The sequence below is a fragment of the Myxine glutinosa genome, chromosome 2, assembly GCF_964187855.1.
Source record: "Myxine glutinosa chromosome 2, kmMyxGlut1.1, whole genome shotgun sequence".
Lineage (NCBI taxonomy): Eukaryota > Metazoa > Chordata > Myxini > Myxiniformes > Myxinidae > Myxine > Myxine glutinosa.
Genome location: NC_136262.1, coordinates 259,978,792 through 260,001,887, shown reverse-complemented (window position 1 = coordinate 260,001,887; position 23,096 = coordinate 259,978,792). Strand labels below are relative to the sequence as shown.

The 23,096-nt window shown below is 44.9% G+C and overlaps 1 protein-coding gene across 1 annotated transcript in view; it reads right to left on the bottom strand.

Annotated features, from left to right (window-relative positions):
- Positions 1 to 23,096, bottom strand: part of NFXL1 (nuclear transcription factor, X-box binding like 1) — a 153,059-nt gene that overhangs the window by 117,930 nt on the left and 12,033 nt on the right. The window contains exons 6-8 of the mRNA XM_078772717.1: positions 19,562 to 19,674; positions 13,154 to 13,287; positions 4,379 to 4,551 (exon numbers count right to left, since the gene is read on the bottom strand). Coding sequence (XP_078628843.1) covers positions 4,379 to 4,551; positions 13,154 to 13,287; positions 19,562 to 19,674 — 420 coding nt within the window. The remainder of the gene's footprint in view (positions 1 to 4,378; positions 4,552 to 13,153; positions 13,288 to 19,561; positions 19,675 to 23,096) is intronic.

Here is a 23,096-nt window from a genome sequence, read left to right as displayed (position 1 = left end):
TGCAGGAAAATGACATTTACAGATTGTAATTATAATCACACTAATAATAATAATAATCTTACAGCAGCAAATAAAATAAACAATTATGGCTATAGCTCATAGATGTGACGCTCTCCAATTGTACCAATCTAATACACGCAGAGGGTCACATCCTTCATCAAAAATGAATTTAAACAAGAATGGTACTCTTCGATGTCACGTTATTCACATTATTACATCATTATATATACTTGCACCAAGTTTTATTTAAATCCCTTCAGCTGCTTTCAAGTATCACATTTTTACCTGACATGACCTGCATATGACCATTGATGCAGAAATACAATCAGTTCATCTTTTCATCATAATATATACTTGTATCAACTTTGGTCAGAATCCCATTACTGCTTCACAATTTATAGCAGTAACATGATTTTTACTGAACATGACCTCTGACCTGACCTCACGCCCACAAAATCGAATCAGTTCAACTTTACCTCAATATACATACCTGCACAAAGTTTGACTTGGAACCCCAATTTTTTTTTTTTTTTTTTTGGTGTATACAGAATCAAGGCTCGTGTAAGAGCCAACACATTGAACATGAAAACATGCATGGACACATAAAACATACAATGAAGGGAGCAGGGGACAAGAGGGGAAGAGAGAGGGAAGCACACAAGCACAACAACAGAAGAGAACAGGGACGTCGGTAGATCTGTGGAAGGGGAAGGGCTGGCGGAGGAGGGAGGAGTACACGGAATAAAGCAAATGAGCCGTTCTCAAGTTATTGCAGCAAAGAAAACCTATCACGGACGCACAGACAGCCAACCCAGAAACATTATATTCTGCTCACCTTCACTCCTTCAATCCTCGTTTCTCCCACCTCTGGAACAAACTCCCTCACTCTCTTCCCTCCAGGTCTTTAAAACAGCTGTTCACCACCATCTCTTATCTTCCCCCATCCAAAACCTTGATCTTTTCTACCCCCGCTAATTTCACCCCAGATCCACTTTTTTGAAATATCAACTTCTTTCCTGGAAGTCCTTGCAGTGTGCTTGTGTTTTATACTTCTCCCACCCCCCCCCCCCCCCCTTCTCACGTCTCCTCCCCCCAAGCCCTCTCCCTCCCACAGATCTCCCGATGTCCCTGCTCTCAAAGGTTGTGTTTTTGTGCTTCCCCTTCTCTCCCCATCTTGTCTATCGCTCCCCTTATTATATACTTTGTGTGTCTTGATTTTTTGTGTGATAAATGTTAGCTTTCACGAGCTTCGATTCTGTATACAAAAAAAAAGAAAAAAAAAAAGCCTCAGGAATTAGTCAGCGGAGGCATAAAATAAGATGCCAAACAGGAGCGTTGTTGACAAATATGATCAAACAATGGGCTTGGGGTTTGTGCAAAGTGGATGAAAAGCATCCTGAGGGTCACCGGGCCACATTTATTATTAATTAAATTATAATACGCTTGTTTGTCCGTCCGCGTTTAACATTCCGTTTCACATGCTGGTTGGACAGCTGGCCTGACACCACCCACAATTCCAAGCTGAAAAAAAAAAATCATACCCCAAATACCTCCTCGGAGCAGTCATATTCACAATCGCCATGCCGTCTCTATATGTTTTTCATTCAGTTTAAAATGACCAAAGCGACTGTGAAAAGGATCAAATATCGAAAGGTTGGAGTCGGAAGGCGTCACAGTATGTATAGGTGTTACGGATTCATCACTTCCGTCTTTGTGGTTTTCATCTACTGGAAGCATTTTTAGTTTCAGGTACTATTATTATTGTTACGGTTTCGGTGTGAAATGGAGATAACTGTCTTCAAAGGTAAAAATAGTGTTTCAGAAGAAAAACGAAATGGGTGAAGAAGAAACCGGAAGGAAAAAAGGGCGGGCAATGGTCATCGAGAGAGATCGGAGAAGAAGGGCTTCTCTGCTTCGTGGTGGCGAGCGGACCTTTTGGACATTGGTCATGAGCGAATGTTGCTTTCCCCGGGAAAGGGATTCCCGTGACAGTGTCATTATTGCGGTTGCAATTAAACCTGCATGACGGATTTTGTTTCCGAGAGTGAATCATCGTTGGAGAGCAAGTCAACGCCTCCATTATCGGCCAGTCCGCCATTTCACCTCGCACAAGCCATTCGCCCTGTTCCACGTGTGTGTTGTGGGTTTTCCCAGAGCGACCTCAGCATGGGGGGATCCACCGAATGTTCATGTCGGCTTCATTGTCGGTGAACGGAAGGTGTGTTTCCACTCACCTTTTGGGTGAATCATTACCGGACCGACTTCGGCCCGACCTCTCGCCTCGCAGCTCTTCTGCGGCTTTGACTGTCGACCAACCTGGGTTCAGGTCCCAGTACGACCTTTTTGTGTTGATCGCCAGAGCGGGGATCGACTTTGGCCTTGTGTCGTGACAATCGCCGCTCTGTTCATCGCTCTGCACGTCGTGCTGTCGTTCTGCATGAACTTTGGGGAAAGTTACAGTTCACTCACGTTGGAGTACTGTGAGTTGTTGATTAAGGAACATATTGGTGGTACCATCATAGGAATTGTATGGTTTATGATGTGCAAGTGAGAGCTTCCTTGTACTTGCGTTAAGTGTTATTATTGTGTGAGTTTTGAATACAATAATTTGTTTTGTATCAATTGCTTGGTGTGGTTTTACCATTGGTCATTGGGACACACACAAAAAAGCACATCTTTCTGCCGTGACTCCTTTAGAAGGTACACCGTGGCCGGGATTTGGGGAGGAAGCACGTAACAATAGGCTTCAGCAATCGAGGCAGCAGTCTGTCTATACACCGCCCAAATAACTACGGGGCACTCTCTGAAGCAGGGCTTCTAGTCCTGCAGCAAGACCGTGAGATGTTTAAGCTCGTTCCACCAGAGGTGTACTAAAGTCTGAGCATGCAAATACTTGCTGAGTCATACGTCTCAAATCAAAAGTTCTCCACGGAGCATTGATGCAACAATGTGCTCGACGTGATAAGGCAATGCAATATTTTTTTCGTGCATTCAGCCTGGCCGTGGCGGATAACCGCCTGCGCGGAACAATTATATTGATCAAAGCCAATCATGATGCGAGCATCGCTACCAGCTGACTGTCATGGTGGCACACAGTGATAATGACGGAACTCTATTCCGGTGGAAATTTACTCTGCATTTTGCAATTTTAAAGCACACAGTTTTTGAGGAAGTTTTGCTGTTCACATCAGAGGTGGAGCACATTAGTCGAATGTGCTCAGAAATGGAAGAATTTGGATGGTGAATGCAATGAGCCTCTGTTTCAAAAGAACTAAAAATATTTTGGTGTTGAGATCGACAATTCTCTGGATAGACTCAACAATAAGGTTTTACCCAACGTGTTAATAAAGATTTATGAACAAAACAACGTCTCCAGGTTAAGGTAAAAAGGTGTGCGAGTCATTCTGCAGTACGAAATGAGCTGGCGACAAACAAAATCGCAATCTGAATTTGTAATGCTTCCGCAACACACTCGCAGTCACAGATCTTATTAGCACCATTATCAGCGACATGGACAGGCCCTGCCGAAGATATGGATCTTTGGTGAAAAGCAGAGAAATGTGAAGAAGATATTGCAAGGCACACAATGGAGAGATGCACTCCTCCAAGCACAAACAGTAAGTGCCATGTTCCCTCAATATTCATCATGACTTGGTTTGCTAGATATTGATGAGGAAGTAAATCTTAGGTTATACTAGCTAGGCCTCTCGGCCGGTCGCTTCGCTGGAGGTTTTACTCAAACAAAATCATGTTGACGTTCACAAACATATTGCACCTACCTTTATAAACATATTGCCCGAGTCCTGTAGGCAGGGGTCTTGGAGAAATACATATGGCTGGATGTAACCAAAAATCGCTGAACATTGCTGATAAAACCATTACAAAAAGACAATAAAGGGACACAGATGCTTCCACCCTTCTCCACGAAAGGCTGAGACCTAAACCTGTGCGGTCACACCAAGCAACCATATTGTGTGCCTAAAATAAACACTGCACCTTAAACGGTGAGGAAGAAGATGTCAACCTCACAATGAAACAAAGGTCTGCAATGAAGCAAAAAACTGGAGGTTCCGACTGACAAAAAAACAACAAAAAAAAACAACAACACTAACCAAGCTCCCGATGAACAGAAAATATTAAAAGTAAAAAATAAAAAAGTGGTCTTGAGCATAAAGGAAGGTCTTGAGAACTCCTCTATTGGAAAGTGTATTCCAGATGAGGTACATGGGAGACACGAAAAAGAAAACATTTCCGAAAATCGAAAAAAAGAAGTTGACACTGGACAGTATCGCTACAAAAAGTGGAGACAGTGGAAACAGAACATATACACACCTGGAATGCATGGACCTTTGAAAAACGCATGGATCCACAAACTGACCTGGGTGACAAAGCAGTAAACAGCGATGACCGCAAGGAGGTTTCAAGATGCGGTTACAGATCTGTCCACAGGAGTGCGGCGTGAGCCATGGGTCTGGTTTTGGCTCTTCCACCTGTCCACAAAAGCAGTGATAACGAAGCGGTGGTTCTGGGTATGAGGAACGACATTTGGGGCTGCAGAAAGTGGAAAGAGAGAAAAACAAAACTAAATCACAAGTCAACTGTCATGTCCAGACTTTATTATTTACCATACTTGCATATCTTGTGAACACATTTGACTTCTAGAACAGAATTCTGTAGAACGCATACCTCCGCTAGGTTATTAGGGTTATGGTTAGCTCTAGAAAGTAATGCCATAGAAAAGTTCATATGAAGGGGCACCAATTTGATTCATACAGCTGCATGAAGAAGTAAATGTATTGTTACGGCCCGCGGATAAGGATGTTGGTTTGCCGAGCGGATGGCACCGCAGCCTAACAGTTACCCCGACTAACCCGATTCCCGAACTTTGGCCGGATCGCGCCACAGATATTCAATATGGAAAAGACAAAAGCGACACGGATGTGAAGAAGAAGAAGAAGACGAAAAAAAGGTTGAAAATACTACTAAATTTATTCCTACTATATGCAGGCTCAAAATAACCAAGGAAGAAGGAAAGATAATAAAATAATATACAGAAGAATTAGAGACACAGTGCAAATTCCTTATACAAGCTTAATTAAATCCCCAGGGACAAAACAAACAGAACAAACTCACGTACACAAAAAGGATGGACAGGCAGGAGGTGGATGGCTGGAGGGAGAGGAAGGTCCAAGGGGGTCCTGCAGCACGATCGGCGCGTTTAGCAGCTGCCGTTCCTTCGCGGCCCTGCTCAAAACCGCCGTTCAGGCCCCAAGCTGCTGTTGTTGCTGCTGTTGCTGCGGCTGTGGATGTCGCGTGCTTTGCCAGGACTCGTCTGACTCGTCTGGTCCAAACCCTCAACTCAACAACACTCTTGCACATCTCCCTGTCCAACCACTCTTTCTCTCTTGGTCCAACCACTCTTTCTCTTTCTTGGTCCAACCACTCTTTCTCTCTCTTGGTCCAATCACTCCTCACCACCGACAACTCAACGCAACCACTTTGCTTCTTGCGCGCGCGCTTTTTATAGCGCCTCCGGCGATCAAGCCGCCGGCCTTCAGGACACGCCCATCGGTGTGCTCACCTCGGCCCTGGTTGGTCGCGCGACCCTCTGGCTCCGCCCTTGATGACGACGGGCGGGCACGCCTTTCTTCCCCGACCCGAGCACATGTTCAATGGTGGTTTTGGAGGGGATGTAATTGGCAATCGAGGCTTGGCAATGATGAAAGGGGAATGTGAAAGGAAATGGAGATTTTGGGGATGGGAATGAAAGGGGATCTATTCTTATTTAATGCAGTGCAATGGAGTGTCATCTTAATGGAAGACAAGGCCTTACCCTAATACACATAATAAAGATATAACTATCAACCAGGGGGAAATCTATGATTGGCTAACGTGTATGCTTTATGGACTAATTATGGGACGCCCTTTGACCTTTACACTACGGAGGTATTTACAAGGAATCATTACATTTTACAGAGGGTGATATTTACAACAATTTACTATACAATACAACACAATAAAAAAAATACAATCCTCATATCCGCAACAGTATTTTATTTGCCAGATGTAGGGTGCCCCTTTATATGAACTTTTCTATAGCATTACTTGGTTCCTCCTCAGAACAGAAGCGTAGTCCAGCATGCACACGTGATTTTTTGAATGCCCATTTTGTATTGTTTGGCATTTTCTACAAGCTATGGAATGTCCCTTCTTTTCTATACTTTGCCACATGGCACGTACCATATAAAGGGGCCTTTTCTATGCCCCTGGCATTTTTCACAAGATGCATTTTAAATACGAACAAAATGCATTTGTTCATCGTACAAGACGTTATATCGAAAGGTTGGAGTCGGAAGGCGTCACAGTATGTATAGGTGTTAGTGATTCATCACTTCCGTCTTTGTGGTTTTCATCTACTGCATTTGTAGCATTTGCATTTGTTTGTAGCAGAACAAAATGCATTTGTTCATCGTACAAGACGTTATAAAAAAAGAACTTGAAAAAGTAAGGGGGAAAAAATGTTCAACCCAGACTGGATTTGAACCCACAATCCCCAACTTTGGAGTCTGATACTTTATCCATTAGGCCATTGAGCCAGCATGTTACAATTTAAAAAAATGTTTTAAAGGGGTATAAAGTGGGTATGTATGTTTATTTATATATACAATATACCAGTAGAAGCTGAGAAAAGCATTTTTGGTCCCCATGTTAAAGCTGCATACAGAGAAACAATCCCTTATATAAAGGGAGCGGCAGCATCCCTTTGATAAGGTAACACATGCAAACTCTGATGATTATGGCCACATATAAAAAGATAGTTTTATACGTTTAAGTTTTTTTTATTCAAAACAAAACAAAAAATAATATTTAAAATTTAATTTTTCTTCTCGACTTCAGTTGAAGGCATGATGGATCTGTTGACATTTCAGAATCTGGTTTCATCTTGTGAAAAATACTTAAAGATCAAGCATGGTTAAACTCTGGTTACACGTGACTCCACTAAATTACCCGTAATCCAAATTATGTGGTTATTTTTTTATAGTATGCAACTTTGTCAAGCCAGTCACTGGAACGAGAAGAAAAAAAGGAAGATTTTTTTTTCAAAATGGTGGTTTAGTATTCACAGGGGTCTAAGAAAGTAAGAGGTACCATTAAAATTTTGTGGCACTAATTGTAGAAACAAACCCAACAATAGGTATAAGCCTCCCCATTCCCTAAAGGAGGAGGCTATAAAAAATATAACAAATATTTATTGAATAAATGAATCAAGAAAACTAAATGAATACCTCTAAAATTCCCCCCCCCCCCCCCCCCCCCAAAATAAAGGAAATGCAAGACATTAAAATATAATTGAATTCACAACTTACCACAGCAGAGAAATTTATGATCAAATAGTGTTACGTCAAGAATCCAAAGACCAACCACTAAATCATGTGCTCAAGACAGTGCAAGACAAGCGTTACGCCTAGGTCCCCCGTCGGGGAAGTGATGTGAGTTGACAAAGTGGAACACGCAGAAAACATGCTATAAGATAAGATATTTCGCTCACAAGGTTCAGACATACATGGAGGCAGCCATCTTGGATTTTGACGTGGTGACCCAATTTTCAATAGCGTTCTTCCTTATGCCTAGATACACCCACACACCAGAAGGTACTTTGCTTATTTTTCAAGATATTTCGCTCACAAGGTTCAGACATATATACTGAAACGCAAAAGAAACTTAGCACCTTTGAAACCTTTAAATATCAACAATAACACTGCGTGTAGTAAATGTGTGAACTTATTTGTGGACAATAGTGTCCTCACTGTCAGACAAAACGGTCACGGATGGTCACTTGAACCTTCAATGGTCACTTCATAGCACAGCTGTTGAACAGCCGTTTTGACTGTCAGTGATTAGCCAAGGGGTACGGGATGATTTTAATGAGCTGCACGTGATGTCTTGATATTGGCTTTTAAAAGGCCAGTGCAAAATGGGCATTTTGACCGAAAAATTTGACCATTTTGACCATTTTGACCAACTTCAAAAAGACCGAAAACGCAAAAGAAACTTACCACTTGTTTGAAATGTAATAAAATTGTAACAGTTCAAAATAAAACAAACCAACAATTGCTAATTGAAACATTGGCATTTTATTGATGACATGTCAAGTTTTTGACCAAGATACACCATCTCATCAGTTTGTTCTACAGTACAGAACAGCACAGGGTGCAATGTCAGTCCCCTTTCAATAGCGTGTGTGGCCACCATTGTTTTGGATACAGGCAGTGCATCGTCGGCGTATACTGCCTACCAATCTTTGGATGGATTGCTGCTGGATTCTGTCCCACTCAGTCCTCAATGTCTGAAGCAGCTCTGCCTGTGTCCTGGCCCTGCCAACTACGCGTCTCCCAAGCTCATCCCACAGGTGCTCTATGGGATTCAGGTCATGGGAGAGCGCAGGCCACTGCATGGTGTTGATGTTCTCGCCTTGGAGAAATGCAGTGGTAAAGCGAGCAGCATGGGGACGAGCGTTGTCATGCTGAAAGGTTCTCAGTTCTGGGTGGTCTAGCAGGAATGGCAGCAGATGAGGTCGCAGGCTGTTATCCACATACCGCTGGGCGTTAAGATTCCCATCCACAACCACCAGTGGCGTCCTGTACCGGCCTGATATGGCGGCCCACAGCATCATACTTGGGCCACCCACCTGTTGGCTTGACGCACGCAACAATCGGCATATCGCTCGCCAGTTCTTCTCCAGACACGCTCACGCCCATCAGGACTGTCCACACAGAACCTTGACTCATCGCTGAAAGCGACCTCGTTCCACTACGCCAAGGTCCACTGCTGATGCTGCTGGCACCATCTCTGTCGATTGCGGCGATGGGCAGCCGTCATCACGGGGCCTCTGTATGGTCTTCTGGCAGTCAGACCATAGTCATGCAGTCGTCTTCGTGCAGTATCATTGGAGATCCGTGGGTTTGCACGCCCCGGAGTTTCTGCCGCAGTGCGGGATGCTGGACGGAATCGACCCCGCAGGTGACTTCGGACCATCTGCCTGTCCTGCATTGCAGTGGTGACTCTTGGCCTCCCTGATCGAGGTCTGTCATCTGCAGAGTTGTGGAGGGTGTCTCTGTCCACCAGGGCCGATATCGTCTGGTGTGAACAGCCAAGGCGACGTGCCACCTCACGGTAGCTCAGTCCGCCTTGCAGCATGCCCAGGGCACGCTGCCGTTGATCCCTTGACAATCGTGGCATGTTGATTGAAATGCCCATTTTGCACTGGCCTTTTTAAAGCCAATATCAAGACATCACGTGCAGCTCATTAAAATCATCCCGTACCCCTTGGCTAATCACTGAAAGTCAAAACGGCTGTTCAACAGCTGTGCTATGAAGTGACCATTGAAGGTTCAAGTGACCATCTGTGACCGTTTTGTCCGACAGTGAGGACACTATTGTCCACAAATAAGTTCACACATTTACTACATGCAGTGTTATTGTTGATATTTAAAGGTTTCAAAGGTGGTAAGTTTCTTTTGCGTTTCAGTATATTGTTACGGACGCGGTTTAGATGTTATTTTGACCGAGCGGTTGGTATGACCGCGACCGAACAGTTATTCCCCGACTAGACCCCGATTCCACCCAGACGTTGACCAAATCGCGCTATGCTAAATCAATGATGGAAAGGACACAACGACTGGGATAGATGAAACGACGCCAGGGGTACAGTTCTCAAGACCTCCGGAGGAGGGTATAATTACAGTGGTGGAGAAAAGGGGGTAGATTACAAGGTAGTGAGGTAAAGACACAGAAGAGATGGGCACTTAAATACAATCTAATCTTATCCCAGACAGACCACAGACAAACGGAACAAGGCTGACTTACACAGGGATTGATGGCAGGAAGGGACAGGCAGTCGATAGCACAAGGTGCACCTTGGCTCGGGGACAGGATAAAGCACGGTCCAGTCCAGAGATGCGGGGAGGCCTCACAGCGCTCGGAGGGTACGTCTTGCTTGCTCCAAGCTCAGCGCGCATCTGACGTCACCTCCCTCTTCCTGCGCATGCTCAGCGGGGAGTGACACGCCCTCGGCTGGTTGGCTCCGCCCCCCTGGGGCCGGTCCGCCGCTTCCATTGGGTGCGGGGGTTACCGGGCTCTGCCCTTGACGAGGAGCTGACAGGGAGCCCCTATTTGGTAACCCCGTCGAGCACATGTTCGATGGCAGCTCGTTGGGAAGGCCTCATGCCCTCCCAACACCCCCTACCAACCAAGCCGGAGTGAGGACGCGCACTCCCTGTGCACGCCGCCGCCGTTGCTGTTGTTGTTGTTGTTGTTGCTGAACCGTGAGGAAGAGCTGCGGGGAGGTATTGGGAGGTCCTAAACTTCCTAACGGTGCCATACAATCACATTCTGGTGCAACGAAGGGTCAGAATTAATGGAAACGAGTCCTTAACTGACATAGATTAAGAATAACTAGCAAGATGTCCTATAGTTGTCTACGTGAGATGCGGTGGACCTGGATGCGACATTTAATGGGGGAAATAGGGGGAGGTCGGGTCTACAGAGTGTTGTTTACAGAAAATGGGACTAGGGAATGGGGGATTGGGGATAGTTGGGAAGTATTGAGGAAATAGGGGAATATTTACAAGCGGATATGGATGGATGCAAATTCCATGTCCGCAACAATATATATGGTGGCAGCCATCTTGGATTTTGACATGGCGACCCAATTTTCAATAGCGTTCTTCCTTATGCCTAGATACACCCACACCAGATTAGAATTTGGTACTTTGCTTATTTTTCAAGATATGCAGGTTACAAGGTTCAGACATACATGGCATCAGACATACATGGATGGTGGTGGCCATCTTGGATTTTGATGTGGGTTGCACCCACACACCAAATTCGAATGCGGTCCTTCGCTTATGCACGCACGCCCGCACACACGCACGGACGGAGGGGAAAGCCATAGTCCCCCTTTCGCTCCGCTGTGCGACGGGGGACAAAAACAACTGCACATTAGTCAAAATGAAACAAGTTTAATTATGGGTACCCTGGTCTTGTTGTTTTTACCCTTCTCTCACAAAGCGAAAAGTGGGTTTAAGCGATCGGTTGAGTGCGTACGTGTGGCGTACGTTCGTACGTGTCTGCATTTTATTACTCATTTTATTGATGATGTCATCGCTCACTTGATCTGGCAGCCATATTAGATCAACGGAAAAAAACAAACATTAAAAAAAGAAGAGTTGGTTCGCACCAAGTTGACTGTGTGGGGTAAGTATTCTATGAATATCATATAGTTTTCCTCTTTTTTTAATTTCTCTTTTATCCTTCTATTCATCAACTTATCATCATGCAATAAGCCATTGGCTTTGATTTATAATGGTAGCTTTTGTTACAGCTTTTGCGTTGTCGGGTTTTTTTTCTCCAAGTAGTTGTATCACGTTACCTTTTCAATTCCCAATACAATTAGCACACATAGGAGTATAAAAATAATTGGCAGGTATCAAATCATTGACATGACAGCAAAAAATAAATAAATAAATAAACATTTTCTGTAACTTATGTTACATAGTTAGTAACACCGACTTTCAGGTGTTCCAGTAACTTTATTGAGTCTTAAATAAAAACACTTTTGCAACAAAGGAAATACATGCAAGACTACTGAAAAATCAGTAATTGGATAAAATATTAATTTGAATATTGTTACATGCTCCTCCCCAAACCCGCTGGTCACGGTGTACCTCCGAACCCCGAGAGGAGTCACGGCAGAAAAATGTGTTATTCTGTATGTGAAAGATCAATGGTGAAGCCACACCAATTGTTACCAACAAACAAATATTGTATTAAGATCACACAAGAATAACAGTACAACAATAATAGTAATCAAAAGTACAATCAATATATATCCTATGATGGTACCATCAGTTTTGTAATATATAACTCACTGTGCTCCAAGTGAGTGAAACAAGAACATTCCCAATGTCTCTTTCCTGGCTTCAAACCAAAGTTGATTCCGGTTTCAAGCCAAAGTCGATCCCGGCTTCAAGCCAAAGTCGATCCCGGCTTCAAGCCAAAGTCGATCCCGGCTTCAAGCCAAAGTCGATCCGCTCCAGCGATCGGCAGAACGATGTCTAATCGAGACCAGAATCCCGTTCGAATGACAGTCACAGTCACGCGGCCAAAGATGCGCAAAGGCGCCCTCAAGGCGAATGGGAAATCCAAAGGCGCCCTCAGGGCGACTGGGAAATCACACCCTCGGGTATGGACGTTTCACGGCTCCAAATCGGCGAACTGCAGATTTACCTTCAAAATCCATGTTGCACACACACACACCAGATAAACGTCTGAATGCAGTTAAAACGGCTGAAGCGAAGCAAAGACCTTGCACGATGCGCAAAACGCACGAGTCAAAATGGCCGACGGCCCATTCTCGAGGCGTAACGGCCCGACGATGATTCTCCTCGGACTCAACCGCCAAAACCTGACACGCAGGTTGATCTGTCACAGCGATAACAACTCTGTCGCAGGAATCCCTTTCCCGGGAAACCCAAAGTTCACTAGCGACTCTCGTTCGACAACGTTCACTCAGGACCTTGAAGCAACTAGGCTTCTTGTCCGACGACTAGCTCCGCCTTCTCCTTTTTCCTCCTCTTCTTCGTCGTCCGGTTCCGGTTTCATTTAAAACATTAACTTTTTTACCCTTTGAAAATAGCAATATCTATTTCCCTTAAACGACAACAATAATAGTACATGGAATCAAAAATATTTACAGTGGATGAAAACCACAACAACGGAAGTGAAGAATCGTAACAATATCCAGATAAGCATTAGATTGAAAATAGGCACAAATTAGGCAAAATATTAATGGCAAGAGCACTCTCTCGGTACTTGCGATTATTTTTAGACAGCAGATGAAATTTGATGTATAAATGTGTTTTTTTCATGCACTTTTGGGTCGATACGGCAGATTAACGTGATATTTGAACTCATTTACAGCATTTTGTTTTTAGAGTCTTGTCCATGCTCTCATGATGTCGAGTCTCCTCGGGCTATGACGGCGTGTGCCATCATATTGCCTTGCTATGGCTGGCACACATGGGTAAGTGTGTGGTAAATCACATTTTGATACAAGACATCAAATAACTTATCTCTGTCGGCAGAAACTGACCAGAGCCATGGTTGGGCACGGTTTGGAAAGTGCTTTTGGGAAAGAACGGTTGGCATTAGTTCCACACTATCTCGTGCCCATTTCTGTACGCAGCCCAGATGGAAGGGAGCAAAGCATGATTCACAGCTCCAAAGCTGCAAAAACAAATGCAATATGCATTCAATAATAGTGAGCATTCTTTTGAAGCAAATAGTGAGCATTTAAAATGCATGTTGTATTCAATAATAGTGAGCAAGCTTTTATAGCAAATACGATAACTTTCAATGTATTGAAATTGAAATCGCTTCAAAAGAAAATCAAAATTAACAAAACCCATCAAGAAACAAATATGTCACAAGATGGAACCTTAAAGATAAAACCAAGCATGCTCAGTCATTGAAATATTAAATAAGGCAAAAAAGAGCAGACTCTTGTTACTCCACATTGTGCCCAATAAACCTTGCACTGTCTGGTTCCGGTTCTTTGAGCTCGGTCGTGCCGTTTTTCAACTCTGCCAAATGCCTAACATATAAGTACTCCTGGTAGTTTTGTCGAGTTTTTACTGTTTATATTTTGCTGCCTGTGTTTACTCTGTGCTCCTCGGTCAGTTTTGTTTTGAAACTTGTGCCAATTTGAGAGTATTCGTCAGACTTTTCATGCCGGGTTTTTGAGGTCTACATTTTTCTAGTTTAAGTTCACGATCGTCTTTATTATTATTTTCTCCCTATGACCTTCAGCTCTTTTGTTTTCTCCCCAGTACCCTCATTTTGGCGGCAGGAAGGGCATCCGGCCGTAAAAAAAATTGCTTCAAAAAGGGGACCACGGTGCCCGAAAAAGGCCAACCCCTGCTCTGCGGGGAAAAATGGCCTCTAAAAGGTGGTTCCAGTTCCCTCATTTCTCCTTCAAATCCTCCCAATTATAACACTGTTTCGTGTCTTTAAATATGAAAACAAGAACGGCACTCAGTAGAGAGCACACCTCCGCCTGGTTGGCCCTATCACTCAATGGAGAAGAATCACTTTTAAAATCATACTAGCTGGATCCGGATCCGGATCTTCACCAAAATTGAATCGATTCTTCCTTGTCACACACTAAATCTCTGCCAAATTGCGTCCGAATCCGTCCACAACTTTTTGAGATATCTTGTTCACAAACAAAGGACAAACAGATAGACAGGGGTGAAAACATAACCTCCATCCACCTCAGGTGGCAGAGGTTAAAAATTTATATATATATATATATATATATACAGTGCATTCAGAAAGTATTCAGACCCCTTCACGTTTTTCACATTTTGTTATGTTGCAGCCTTATGCTGAAATCGTTTAAATTCATTTTTTCCCTCACCAATCTGCACTCAATACCCCATAATGACAAAGAGAAAACAGGATTTTACAAAGTTTTGCAAATTTATTAAAAAGAAAAAACTGAAATATGACATTGCCACAAGTATTCATACCCTTTGCTATGACACTTGAAATTTAACTCAGGTGCCTCCCATTTCTCTTGATCATCTTTGAGATGTTTCTACACCTTGATTGGAGTTCACCTGTGGTAAATTCAATTGATTGGACATGATTTGGAAAGGCACACACCTGTCTATATAAGGTCTCACAGCTGACAATGCATATCAGAGCAAAAACCAAGCCATGACGACGAAGGAACTGCCTGCAGAGCTCAGAGACAGGATTGTGTCGAGGCACAGATCTGGGGAAGCCGACAAAAAAAAAATCTCTGCTGCATTGAAGGTTCCGAAGAGCGCAGTGGCCTCCATAATTCTTAAATGGAAGAAGTTTGGAACAACCAGGACTCTCCCTAGAGCTGGCCGCCCGGCCAAACTGAGCAATCGGGGGAGAAGGGCCTTGGTAAGAGAGGTGACCGAGGACCCGATGGTCACTCTGGCTGAGCTCCAGAGATACTGTGTGGAGATGGGAGAAACTTCCAGAAGGACAACCATCACTGCAACACTCCACCAATCTGGGCTTTATGGCAGGGTGGCCAGACGGAAGCCAAACAGTTCAATCTTGGTTTCATCAGACCACAGAATCTTGTTTCTCACAGTCTGAGAGTCCTTTAGGTGCTTTTTTGCAAACTCCAAGTGGGCTTTCATGTGTCTTTCACTGTAGAGATGCTTCCGTCTGGCCACTCTGCCATAAAGACCAGATCGGTGGAGTGTTGCAGTGATGGTTGTTCTTCTGGAAGTTTCTCCCATCTCCACACAGGATCTCTGGAGCTCAACCAGAGTGACCATCGGGTCCTCGGTCACCTCTCTTACCAAGGCCCTTCTCCCCCGATTGTTCAGTTTGGCCGGGCGGCCAGCTCTAGGAAGAGTCCTGGTTGTTCTAAACTTCTTCCATTTAAGAATTATGGAGGCCACTGTGCTCTTGGGAACCTTCAATGCAGCAGAAATTTTTTTTTGTCGGCTTCCCCAGATCTGTGCCTCGACACAATCCTGTCTCTGAGCTCTGCAGGCAGTTCCTTCGTCGTCATGGCTTGGTTTTTGCTCTGATATGCATTGTCAGCTCTGAGACCTTATATAAACAGGTGTGTGCCTTTCCAAATCATGTCCAATCAATTGAATTTACCACAGGTGGACTCCAATCAAGGTGGAGAAACATCTCAAAGATGATCAAGAGAAATGGGAGGCACCGGAGCTAAATTTCAAGTGTCATAGCAAAGGGTATGAATACTTATGTCAATGTGATATTTCAGTTTTTTCTTTTTAATAAATTTGCAAAACTTTCTAAAATCCTGTTTTCTCTTTGTCATTATGGGGTATTGAGTGTAGATTGATTTGGGAAAAAATGAATTTAAACTATTTCAGCATAAGGCTGCAACATAACAAAATGTGAAAAAAGTGAAGGGGTCTGAATACTTTCTGAATGCACTGTAGATATATATATATAAATTCCTTATATACCTCCAAACGTTTCACCCACCCCAACTTACATACTTCCCCTAATTATACTTGCTCTTCCGCCGTCTCCTCTCCTCAATTTTTGCCACTTCCACTCTCCATTCGCACTTTGATTGTGAAGGTATTCACCACACAGCTCAACTTTCTTTTCTTCAACCTAACCTTCAATAATAATTTTTTGTTTCATGAAAAATGTTCCCCCTGTGCCTACCAAGTGCTTATATAAACGTCCACGACCTACCCAGGTGGTCTTCGCAGTGCCACTTAAAATGTGCCCTTTCTCCCATGTTGATTCTCGATTCTATTATAATTCACTCTTCTTCCTCTTCAAAAGTCTGCTTTCAAATAAATCAATCCTTCAGTCATTCCAACACTTAAAGCTCTTTCTACATTCTCCAACCTTGCCTTTATTCCAACACTCCTCTAATGTTTTCAAATGTATATCTGACTTGAATATCTGAAGAACCCCAGCTTACAATGGATGTTTCTATTTCATTAATTGTTCCTTTTGTCCATCTTCAGTGTCAATCCCTCCCTTGTATGATCAAAAACTATTACTCACTCACCATGCTCTGCCATCACTCCACCACACCCCTGGGAGTCCCCCTGGTACTCTTCCCCTCCTCTTCCCCTCCTCTCCCACCTCCTTCCCCTCCTCTTATTTACATTTGTGTTGCACCATCCTACAAACAGTGATTACTCCATTTACAACTCACTCTCTGACAAGATGGACAAACTTCTATGCACTCATCCAAACTCTCTTCCTCATATGTGGCCATTTCAATTGTCATCATGCCAGCTGGCTGGGTGTGGGTACCTTTATCACCTGCCACGGCACCTCAGCAAAGGACTCCTGTCACTCAATGGGGCTGACACAATCTGTCCACTTCCTGACCCAGATCTCAGCCAATGGTAAATCATCTCTTCTGGATTTGGTTATAAATAACTTCCCTTCAAAATATCTGCTCTTCTTCCTCTGTTCCATTGGGTTCATCTGACCATATGCTTGTTAAAGTGGACATCTCTGGCAATTTTCAGGGAGCCTCCTCAGCACTGACGAGTCTGGCATTTCACTCAGGCCGACTGGCATGGTCTTCAAGCAGCCATCAAACTTATAGACTGTTCTCCCATTTCTACAGTCTCCGAAACCAAGTCACCCTGCGAACTTTTCCAAATAAATTTGCTCATGGAAGGCAAATCCAAGTGAAGGCAATCTCAGTTCCTTCCACAAAGCTCGGAACAAGTGTGCGTCTACCCTCAGGAGAGCCTGGAAACAATATCCCTCCTCTCAAGACAACTCTCAAACCCATCTCCCTCCTCAAAATCCTGGAGGCATCTGGTCAAGTCTATTTCTGGTGTTTGTTCCCCTTCCATCCCCTCCCTTACCTCAAACGGCTATACAACTGACATCGCACGTGAAAAAACCGAATGTCTCAACTATGTTTGCTTCAAAATCGTGTGTCCCAAACCAGTCTCTCTCTGTACCCACCTTACCCAGTCGAACTCAGCTGCTACTGGACTCTGTGTCCTTCTCTCTCTTGACAAGGTGGAGAAGTTTCTGTCAAACCTCAACTCCGATTCTGTAACAGGACCTGACGGTATCAGCTCACATGCCCTAAAAACCTGCTCTGCTGCTCTATCACATCCTCTTTTCTATTCACCCTCTCCTTTGCTCAAGGTCATCTGCTTGGAAATCAGCCAACATTACCGCTTTACACAAAAAGATGTAAAAAAAACAGATCCTTTCAACTACAGACCAATCAGACTGCTCCCAATCAACAAGGTCATGGAATCCATCATTGCTTCCGATATAAAATCCTTCCTCTTCTCCAATGGCTTGATCTCGGCTCATCAATTTACATTTAGACCAGGTCCCTACTCTGGACATGCTGCTTCTGCTGTCTCAACAATGGATGGAGGTCCTCAACGCAAAACAGGAAATCAGAGCTGTCTCCCTTGACATATCACGTGCCTTCGATACGGTCTGGCACCCCGCTCTGCTCAACGAACTCTCCAATGGTATCCATGGACACCTCCATGCATGGCTTGTTGACTTCCTCTCCTGTCATAGTCAACGTGTGGCTCTCAATGAGAGCCCTCTTCTCCCCTTCCTGTCGAGGCTGGAGTTCCTCAAGGCAGTGTTCTGGGCCTTATGCTTCATCTTCATCTTTTCTTCATCAATGATCTGTCTGACTCTCTGGAAAATCTTCTCTATCTTTTTGATGATGACACCTCCCTCTGTCATACCAACTCATCCCTCAGATCGGCAGTCTGCAGCCTCCTCAGTCTCTGCAGACTTGGATAAAATCACAAACTGGTCAAACAAGTGGAACATGTCTTTCAATCCTGACAAATCTCACACACTCACTATGTCTCTCCGAAAAGACCGACTGGACATCCCTCCCATCTACTTTCTCAACAATCCTCTCAAAGAAGTTCTATCACTCAAGCTTTTGGGTCACATTATCTGCCATGATATTTCCTGGGAAAACCACATTTCCAAGCTGGCCTCAAAAGCCAGCCGCAAACTGGCATCCTACGTCATGTGAAGTCCTTCCTTGGCACAATTGAGCTCCTCACCACATACAAAGCTTTCATCCGCAGCTTGATGGAGTACTGCTCTCCCCTCTGGGCTGGTGCACCTGCCTCACATTGTAGAAACCAAAGTATTAAGAATCATTGGTATCTCCCACGATTAAGCAGATTCTGAGGGCCTCTCTCACCTCAGGCAGGTTGGTGGTCTTTCTGTCTTCTACCAACTCCCCCCCGGTCTTGTTTACCCAGCTCTGTCTGTGCTCTGTCCCCCAAATATTTCTGCAGGACGCACAAGATCTGCCAGCAACCCTCTTCTTGTGAAATTGCCAAAATCAAGACTCTCTGCTCACCTTCACCCTTTCATTCCTTTTTTTTCTGCCTCTGAACAAACTCCCACATTCTCTTCAATCCCACTCCTCCCTCCATGTCTTCAAAACAGCTGTTCACAACCATCTCTTATCTTCCCCCATCCAAAACATCGATTTTTTCTACCCCTGTTGATCCACCCCAAAACCACCTCGTTTAAATTCCGTTTTCTTTCCTGAAAGTCCCTGTGGTGTCCACCTTGTTTATCGAGTGTGCCCTGCCCCAACCCTCTCTCTTCCACAGATCTCCTAATGTCCCTGTTCCCTACTGTTGTTGTCCTTCCCTCTCTCATCCCATCTTGTCTCCTGCTTCCTTTTTCATATGTGTGATATGTGTTCGCTCCTATATGAGCCTTGACTTAGCATACAAAAAAAACCTAATTATTCAAAAGGATATTCATGGGATGAAAACAACATTTTCTGCTAAGCCAAATACCTAAGGGTGATAAGCTACCGCATCAGCACGTGTGCACTATTATTCCTTTGAATGCTCCACTGCACCCATCACGTGTGCTTATAAAGTGCAGAAAAATGTACCCCTCAAACACAGAGCAAAGACCGTGATCATGTGACCACCTGGTTATAGCAGAGGTGCATTTTTCGGACACTCACCGGGTGGACACGGCGTATGGACGCGAGGCAGATGAGACAGGTCACTGCACCACCCTCACACATTTCCAGCACGAGATGCCTGGTCCGTTCTACATCTTCGCCGTCCACACGGTCTAAAACACAGAAAAGCACATGCCATCCTTATCCCCTTCAAATGCAAGTTTGTAATTATACAAAAACAAATGGATGGCAATGAATACAGAAGATAATCAGGTTATTCTAAACATTGATGATTGCATTTGTATTTGCTCGAGGCCTCAAAAAAAAAAAAAAAGAAGTACTTGTATTGTAATCAGGAAAATCAAATTACATTTTGGAAGCCAGTACAAGGCAATATTAAGACCTGGAACACAAGAACACCAAGATCATTGACTCACTTTTAATCCAAAAGATACTCTTTTGCTAGTCTTATTGAGCAAACTTCAAGAAAAATTAAAATTAATCCGAGACCAAATTGCACAGGCCCATCCATCTCACTACCAGCTAGCTGAAACAATCTCATGGTGGCAATATACACCGTGTGGCTTGCCGTTCCCTTCCTGCCTTCCGGAGGTTCCTGCCCGGCTGTGTGAGCTTTTCCTGATGGTAGTTTCGGGACATTGGGCATTCAAAAGCTATGGAGTTATTGGCCTCATGGAGGTTACCTTTTGTATGCGGGCCAGCAGTTGCACTGCCTGACTGCACATCCCAATATAAACTTTGTAGCAGCCTTTGGTGGTCTCAAAACGGACATCAAGGCCAACGTGTGGTAGCTTACTTAAAAAATGGGCCTTACCCAAAATTTGGGGCCTCGAGGTGCTGCAGTTCGGTCGTGAGAGAATAACGTACAAACGCACAAACACTTGGAAATATTTATAAAGATATAATATCGGTTGGCAAGATAGCTCAGAGGTGTTGTACCTTCTGTGCAGTTTGGGGCCAATCCCGATCAGACTATAAACCGTCAACCTGGTGTTTCACAGGCAAAGCGTTGTCTCAATAAGTGTGCCATCCTTCAGAGAGGTTAAGCTGGGTGTACCGTTTCCAAGCATCAGCTGGCGGATGTTCAACATCTCAATAAATATTTAGAACGGTAAGGGCAGTGGAAGAGGATGTTGAAATCATTGTTGGTATAGCTATCGCATGTCAGCAACATCTCAGGATTAACTTGTTCACTACGTAAAGCCGGTGGGACCTACTCACAGGACTTCCCGTCTGGACTTGAAGCCGGAAGGAGTTGTGCGCTCATATTATTGTCGCGTGATTCCCCTCGGTTAAGACTGCGAAACCACGAATGGCAATCAAGCTTACTTTGAGGTGACGATCAGTGGCGGATTTGACTATATATATATATATATATATATAGATATATATATATATATATATATATATTAGAGTGCATCAAAATATACATTTGTAACCTATTGTTCTGTTCAGGTGATAAAGTGTTCCAATTCATGTTGTTACAACATATGCAAAATATTTTTGCAATATATGGTGATTTAGAGGTGCAACGGCCATCAGCTAGGTTTGACGTCCCAGGCGCATTCCACAGGCCAGGCGCTCCAGTAAGGCTACAGCTCGACAGGTAGATGCAATGGTGTGCAACTTAGATGCCACATTCCCACTTTGGTCTCCGAACACGGAGCAGCAGATCCGCAATCCAGAGGACATTGCTTTCCTGGCCAGCATGAAGGGAGACAGAGTGGCCACATTTGGCGCATTCGATGCCAAGCTGCAATCCAAGGTCAAGCGGCGACAGAATCGTGAAGCTGGGGCAGCAGCCCGGCAGGCACGCTTTACCAAGGAGCAGCAGGAAATGAGTATGACGTCCAACATGGCGATGTTGGAGACTATGGAGAGTGAAAGTGATGAGGTTAGCGATACAAATGAAATGGCCACTATACCAGCTGAGGACACACCATCCACATCCTGCAAACATAAAAAGACTGGCACCACAGCCTTCGTTCCACCCGACATCCTCAGTCGGCCGAGTCTCGTGTCACTGGCTACACGGTTGAAGATCACACCAATGCAGCAGGCTGCCTTCACGCGTGCCATGATCACAGAGTCGGACGGTAATTGTGAAAATGTTTCAGCATCCTATGCAACAGCAGACCGATCACGCCGCCAAGTGCTGGAGGCTGTCAATGAAGAACACCAAAAGCAGTGGACACCATCTCCTATGTGCACCCTGCACTGGGACAGCAAGTTGACACCGACGCTCACCAATGTGCGCCAGTTGGAGGAGCGTTTGACTGTGGTAGTTGGTGATGCGGAGCAGCTCAAACTGCTTGGTGTGCCAGCATATTCAAAGGGTAAAGACGAGGCATGTGGAGATATCATCGCCCGGCTGACATGCAAGCTACTGCAGGACTGGTGCTGTGCCGACCAGGTTGTCAACATGGCATTTGACACCACTGCATCTAACACAGGCCATCGCACAGCAGCCTGCATTGCCATCCAGCTCCGCCTTGGTAGACCACTGCTCTGGTCCGGGTGCCGACATCACATTGGTGAGGTGCTCCTCAGCCACATTTACACTGGCCTCAAGGTGGAGACCTCATGCTCACCCGAGGTTACCTTGTTTAGGCGTCTGCAGGACAACTGGGACTTGCTGCCGCACAAATACAGTGGCCCTTTGTCCCGCTACATTATTGCCAACACCGAACCACCGTTCCTGGGCAGGTTACGTGATGAACTCACCGTGTGTGCTGCAGCAGTGATGGACTACAAGCGAGGCGACTATCACGAGTTTGTGCAGCTGTGTCTTGTCTATCTGGGTGCAGATGATGCAGCACAGACTCCAGTAAACTTCCAAAGGCCGGGAGCGCTGCACAAGGCACGTTGGATGGCTAAGCTCCTCTACACACTCAAGCTGGCTTTGCTGGAGCAGCATATCGCCTTGCTTCCCCAGGGCACCATCACCACACGGCAGCAGGTGCCGAAGATTCGGGCGTTTGCCAACTTCATTATGCACATTTACGCAACATGGTGGCTGACCTGTGACACAGCCGTAGATGCCCCATGGAATGACCTCAAACTCTACCACAACCTGTACGCTTACAAGTCTGTTGATGAGGGCATTGCAACATCAGCCATGAAAGCACTGGAGAGGCACCTCTGGTACCTGACTGGTGAGATGCTTCCCCTGGCACTCTTCAGCACCAAGGTGCCAGCTGATGAGCGGCGTGCACTTGCGGATGCCATCTTGGATCACAAGCCAGATCTTCCTATGCGAGCCCCACAGCAGTGCTTTGGCAAGCCAAAGTTCCCAGTCCTCTCGCCGACCACCAGGTTGGCCGACCTTGCCAACCCAGACTGCTGGTTCGGTATGCACCAGCTGCACATCGATCCAGAATTTCTCTCACTCAATGTAGAGGAGTGGGCTACAAGTGCATCATTCCAGGCAGGTGTGGTGAATGTGCGTGCCATCAACGTTGTGAATGACTGTGCCGAGCGTGGGGTCAAACTCACATCAGACTTTGTGGCAGCAGCCAAGAGTGAGCAACATCTGCAGAATGTGCTGCAAGCAGTTGAGCATGACCGCTCTGAG